Source organism: Amblyomma americanum, chromosome 10, assembly GCF_052857255.1.
Source record: "Amblyomma americanum isolate KBUSLIRL-KWMA chromosome 10, ASM5285725v1, whole genome shotgun sequence".
NCBI lineage: Eukaryota > Metazoa > Arthropoda > Arachnida > Ixodida > Ixodidae > Amblyomma > Amblyomma americanum.
Window position 1 is genome coordinate 11,950,227 of NC_135506.1, and position 6,619 is coordinate 11,956,845.

General features: G+C 49.6%; 1 protein-coding gene across 1 annotated transcript; it reads left to right on the forward strand.

The window, feature by feature from the left end:
* Positions 1-2,211: 2,211 nt before the first annotated feature.
* LOC144108757 (solute carrier family 35 member G1-like) lies at positions 2,212-6,095 on the forward strand. The gene is made up of 2 exons (XM_077641925.1): positions 2,212-2,372; positions 3,448-6,095. The coding sequence occupies exon 2, from the start codon at positions 3,524-3,526 to the stop codon at positions 4,688-4,690; it is 1,167 nt and encodes a 388-aa protein (XP_077498051.1). The 5' UTR covers positions 2,212-2,372; positions 3,448-3,523; the 3' UTR covers positions 4,691-6,095.
* The last annotated feature ends 524 nt before the right edge of the window (positions 6,096-6,619 follow it).

Sequence of the window (6,619 nt, forward strand, 5' to 3'; positions counted from 1 at the left end):
TGGACAACGGCTGCTCGCTACCACCGTCAGATGGCGTTTAGTAGCCACCCCACAACATTTCAATGGGAGCCTGTCCTTGGATTGGATCGGAAAAAAAATTTGTGTCGTCAGGAAGAGCTCGGGGGCCGTGTCAGGGGCCGTTAGGCCATGATCGTTGGCGATCTGGTTGGCCTACTCGACGGCCCGGACTTGCGTATTCGGGTCTGAGCTGGCCAGCACAGACTCCCACCGATCGAGAAAAGGGATTTGCACTAGCTCCGTCGGAGGCGGTTCTTCCTTAAAACCCCATAAGATGTGGTCGTAAGTGGCGCGTTCGCCACAGCGGAAACATTGGGGTTCGTACTGCGAGGGGTACACGAGTGACGGTTGCGTGGGGTTCGTGAGGGAGCGCGTCTGAAGCCGTCTCCGAGTGGTTTCTTTGGACAAGAATCTCACAAGAATCCATGGACGTGAAGTGGTCTATAGCTCCTGATACCAGTTTTATAGCCAGGTGCAGGCGAACTTATAGCAGTATGATCATGATGATGCATTTTATTGGCGAAAAGCAGCATTGGCCAAAAGTGGGATCGAAGACCGATTTTCAAGCATTTCACACCAGCGAAGCCAATCACCAGGACAGGGGAAAGCTTATCTATTTTATCGCCTGTGAGTACCCGGAAGCACTGGGGATCGAACCCCGCACCTCCCGCGCACGCAAGGCGAGGGCTCAAACCACTAAGCCGCCGATGCGGTGGCATCAGTTTGTCTTGGTTCAGCGCGTACACAGCGTTCATTACTTTCAATAAGTCAGAGAAACGGTGTTCACACTGCTTGGCTGACTGAATCACCTTTCATTTGCGCTGCACTTAGCAGTTCGGACGTATGATTATCTTTGTGTACAAATGCGCAGTAACCATGCAGTTTTCTTTTTCAGGAAAAATGGGAAAAAATTATATAGTAGCTATAGTTAACAACTGCTATACGTGGTAAATACATTGTAAGAGTGATGCGTGCTCAACACAGCTACACGAAATACGTTTGCAAGCTCCCGTTTTTCATGTGATTCGGAGGCCCCGCTGGCCACGCTTTGTCGGTGGCAAATGGGGTGCCTGTCCTGGCAACAGATGGAATCCATGGGCATCTAGTTACTTTATCATGACGCGTTTTCCACCAGCATTAAAGTCGCTGACAAATATTGCTAACCGGAGTCACCTCTCCATACCGCTCACTATATCAGTGGCTCGCGAAATAAGTAACTTTTGTGAAAGTTCTGCGTCATGTCTAGCCCTTCCTATTTGCCACTGTCACTGCTTTCATAAGTGCACCGTCTTATAAATCGTTTTTGCGCGCCCGATAAAATAAGGAAGGATAAGTAATAAAATAAATGAAAGCAGCAAGATAAATAGGCTTGACAGTCGCAAACTGCCGAAAGTTTGGGCCGTTAACACGGGGACACGAAATAACAGCACACGACAAAACAGTACGCGTCAAAACAGCCCAGCGAAAAAACAGCACAAAGTAAAAACAGCATGGCAACGAAGCAGCGCAGGGAAAAACAGCGCGCAATAATTAACCAAGCAACAGCAGCAATCGGAAGGTCCCCTCCTCCCCTCTAAGAAGAGGCCCACAATTTCGATTTATGGGGGTTTAACGTCCCAAAGCGACTCAGGCTATGAGGGACGCCGTAGTGAAGGGCTCCGGAAATTTCGACCACCTGGGGTTCTTTAACGTGCTCTGACATCGCACAGTACACTGGCCTCTAGAATTTCGCTTCCATCGAAATTCGACCGCCGTGGCCAGGATCGAACCCGCGTCTCTCGGGCCAGCAGCCGAGTGCCATAACCACTGAGCCACAGCGGCGGCCATGGCACACAATTTCGTCGGGGATCTCATAGGCTATGCGATACCGCCATTCACCTCAAAACGGAGACAACCAATATTCGGCGCGTACGTCGCGAGTTGGAATCGAGTGCCGGCGAAAATTTAAAGTTAAATTTTCTCGGTCATGGATTTTTTTTTTGCGGCCGAACAAATGTTAATATACCCAAAAGAGGCAGGAATCAATTTTTACTAAGGCCAATAAGTGGAAAGATCTATCCTCAGTGTGCCTTTAACTATTTTAACAGCTGATATACCTTGTGAGAAACATGCCCTCCTGTGCTCATATCTCCATGCCTGGAATCGTTCTTGTACGGCGCACTGACCCGACGTCTCTTCCTGCGAATGAACGAGACGCTGAGCTGATAATGAAGAAGAAGAACGGGAGAAGGAACATGGCCGCCCTGTGAGAAGCTACGTGACGATGGGTGGACCTGCTCTGCGGATCCCCCAGAGCATGGGCGTCGTTCCGGCCATCCAGCCTACTGCCCTCTCCAGAGGCTAGCGCGGCTTGAGTAAGCTGGAGTCGGGCTTTAACGCCAAAGACTTGCTTGATCCTAACTGCGTGCTTTGTTTATCACGCCCTACCGCAAATGCATGCAGTATTTTCGCGTTTTTCAAGTTATCCTGCGGGGCTCCCTATGTATCCATAGGAACCAATTTTCAGTTGCGGAAAAGCCATTTACATCAAGGCATTGTATCGATTGGCGCCTGTAGGTGTCGCAATGGCCGTCACTTGCAAGGCACTTGTAAAACACAACGGCCGGATGCCACTTTTGCGATTAGTCAGTGGAAAACTGCGTGTTGATGCTGCATGCAGAAGTGAAAACTAATTTCACCATCAAGTTCAGAGAGCTTGGCACTCAAGTCGGGGGTGATTATGCACGACTGGCAATGCGCACTAATGTAATGCGGCTTTGTTTATTGCGAACGTATTACTATTTTAAACGCTGTTTGAAAGAGAACGTGTGCACTAAAACCTTCTTGAACATCAAGTTAGTTATGCTATATGCCTCATGTCTTCAACAAACGGCTTTAGCGCTCACTTCCGTGATCACTAAATAGCTCGTTGTAGAGGCGGTCACGAATCAACGGGGCTATATTAGGGTACAGCTCAAGATCAAAGTGGAAAACGCCCCTCAAAGGACGCTCTCCAGCCAATGGCGTCGACCGATTCTCATGACGTCACGGTTAATCCGATGTTATTCGCTTGTCACTCTAGCATGACAGCGGATTGGTTACTGTTAATCGGCTGTTACTCGAGAGTATTATGAAATTCTATCTACCCCACGGGCTGGAGGGCCTCCATTGAGGGACATTTGCAACTTCGTTGTTGAGTTTTATCTGGCATAGTCGTGATATACTCACTTGTTATTTGTTAAATTGGTAAAGGAAGCAGTAGAAAAGATCTAAGGTATTTTATTCTTATAAACATTCAGGTCAAATAAAGCAAACTATAGTTACAATGTAAAACACCTCTACTGATGGAACGGAAGTAATCAGGTGTGCGAGTCTTTTGCTCATAGTTGCTTGTCGCATCATAGCTCTTAATATTTTTTTCACGGACTTTTCTGTCACTCTGTCGGACAGGAAGGAATGACATTCCGTCGAGAGAGGGCAGCATGCGTCCCGTGAAGCCGCGCAGTGGAGCCGCAGTAGAGAAAAGATGGCGGACGACCACCAGCAGCACCAGCTGCAAGACGAGCAGGCAGCGTCGGCGACGACACAGAGTCTACGTCATGCCATCCGCACGCTGCACAAGCGGCTCCCGCCAGAGGGCCACAGCAGCTCCTGGTCCGCCTTCACCGAACTCGTGGACGCCGAAGTGGAGCGGCGACGCCGCACCCGGCCCACCGAGTCGGCCGTGCAGCTGTTCGAGAAGAACGTCAACTTCTTCCTGGGCATGTTCTACGCGACCCTCAACAGCGCTTTGGTCGGGTTCATCTCGGTGCTCATCAAGATCCTCTACGACATACCCACCCTCCAGCTGACCACGATGCGGCTGGCAGGCATATTCGTCTTCTCCGCACCCCTCGTCATCTACAGCGGGAGGGACCCGTTCGGCCACCCTTCCAATCGGGTCTACCTCCTCTTCCGGGCCACAGCCGGTGTCGCGGGATTGTACTTCCGCTTCTGGTCCATGAAGCTCATCCCGCTCTCCGACGTGGCAGTCATCCTCGCCAGCCTTCCCGTCTTCGTCACTGCTTTGGCCCGCGTGTTCCTGAACGAACCATGCGGCGTCAGCGACAGCCTGATACTGATCCTCACTATGGCCGGCCTCATGATGTCTGCCAAGCTGCCGCTGCCCTTTATGCACGTCGCTGGTGTCCGGGACTCCAAGCCAGACCCCAACAAGTACAAGGGCCTGCTGTTCGCTCTCCTGTCCACGCTGTTCGGAGCCATCAAGTTCCTCATCAGCCGAACCGTGCGCTACGAGCACCACTCGGTCACGCTGTTCACGTACGGTCTAGTCGGAGTCGTCGAGTGTCTCATGCTGTCGGCGGGGACGGAGCAGTACGTGTTGCCCCGCTGCGGTCTCGGCCGAGTCATCTTCGTCGCGTTCACGGTGCTGAGCTTCCTGGAACACATGGTGCTCATCAAGGCGCTTCAGATGGAGAACGCGGGACCCGTGTCCGTGGTCATAGCGGCCATGGATGTGGTGTTCATGTTCGCCGTCGAACTGATGCTCTTCGGCAACATTCCGGACAAGTACAGCTTCACGGGGGCCGCGTTGGTGTCTGTGTGCGTCTTTTTGCAAATGGCCAAGAAGACGGTGATGGAATCGCACGAGCACTCGTTGTTCAGGAAGTTGTTCTTCTGGCTCGCGTACTAAGGCTGCAGAAAAAGATATTGGTGCTCAGCGGATTAGCTGCTTTATGTGTGCGTACTTTTGTGGTTAGTTATGATACCTCCTACTTCACCGCGAACGTTCGAGAAGAAATCTACAGGAGTGAGATCGCAGACTTAGACAGGTGGTAGTGGAGATTCGATGGAACTACAGTCGAACCGCATTATAATGAAACGGTTTATAACGAAATAATGGATATAATGAAACAAGACAATTCTCTTTTGAAGCTCGATCAACATGGGCTTTAACGAAATTATGGCTATAATGAAGTAATATCTGGGCCCCTTCAACTTCGTTATAACGAGTTTCGATTGTATCTATTATTCCGGTGTTTCTTAAACCATGCCTCCTGAAAACGAATGTTCATTCAGCGATGAGAATCTCGCGTGAGCGCAGAGAAGTTGGACCAGGCTTGAGCGAACGGTAGCCGCTTTTTGTCTGAAGTGCATTCTGCATAAAGTGCCTCTGCTGAATATTCATTTTAGTAAAATTTATTCGTCAGTTTCAACGTAATAAGTTGTGCAAATGTCCGCCTTTTTGCGATAGCTTGTTCATGGCTCCACGCATTTTGTGCGCATCTGGGAAACGAAAGGGTTAATTGGAGAGACATGGGAGGGGCCTTTGCCCTGCAGTGGGCCTAGTTAGGCTTATGATGATGATATCCGCTTGTCAACCAATGAATGATGTACACTATTGCGGATGAAAAGTTAAGAGCCAAGAAGTTTTGCTCATGCTCGCTGTGCATCCTCAGCATTTCAAATCGCTTGTAGGAATAACTATGTTTATCCCTCGTTCGAAAGGTAGGACTCTCACGCATGCACTATAAACACCAGTACCCCTACACGGGAGTAAAAAAGGAGTGAGCTGTCCTCTAGCGGATTCCCATTACAGTGTGCTATGGGAACTCGCTAACACGGCTTGGAAGCAGCCTCCTTGGCCTCAAAACTTTTGGCAAAGGCTGTACGAGCAGGAGCCCGCAGAAGTTTTTGGAACAATATAAGCCCCATAAAGCTGAATTGCTACGCTACCTGGCGGCGCGGAATTTCATTTACGGGCGCGATACGTAGTTAAATGGGAAAGTGACGAGCATCTGCTCCTTTTCGGAGCTAAACGCTTACACTGCCAAGAAATTAAGCTTTTATGTTACTTCCGTGTTGAGATAAATTTGTCGAGAGCACTCGAGCGGTGCCTTTTGGACGAAATAAAGTGAAATCTTAACGCAGTCGCATCACTGTGGGTAAAGAAAGCGCTTGTACATGCAAGGTGTTTATGTCTGCTCGGCTGTGCTCGAGCTGATGTATTAATGCGAAAACATTTCTTGCCTCATGAGTGGCGTGGACAGGGTATGTCACGATCTCAGCAATCCATAGCCCACCCACAGTCCAATCCATAGCCATCCAAAAAGGCAACCCATAATCGAAAAAGCTAAAGCATAATCCAGCAAGGCACGAACTGTCAATGAAGAAAAAATAAAATTGGGGTCTAGGCGGGAATCGAACCCGGGCCTGCAGCATGCGATATGAAGATTATTCTACTGCGCCACGATGGTTGAACGCTAGCAGCTCAATAAAGGTGCACCTAGTGAATGCAAAGTGGCCTTAAAAGCATACGTGGGTAATTATGAGCGTATAAATTAGATGTTGTATTAACAAAGTACATAAATACGTTTCGGGTAAATTTACTTCTTGCGTGGCGTGTCGTGGCGCCCTCATGTGGTACTCACTGAAAACGTCTTCGATCAGATGGCGCCATAATGCAAGCACAAGTGATTTCGTATTACCGCACGTAAGTTGCCATATTTGAAACTAGCATCACTCGAGCGCTATAAATAAGTGAGCTCGCCTCAGTACGTGCCACAGGTGCCCGTCCGTGACTATGGCTGCTGGAAATAGCGACTTGGCATGCGTCTTCCGC

Bases quoted from the DNA above. Each gene is read 5' to 3' on its own strand.
- LOC144108757 (XM_077641925.1), top strand. From the start codon at position 3,524: ATGGCGGACGACCACCAGCAGCACCAGCTGCAAGACGAGCAGGCAGCG.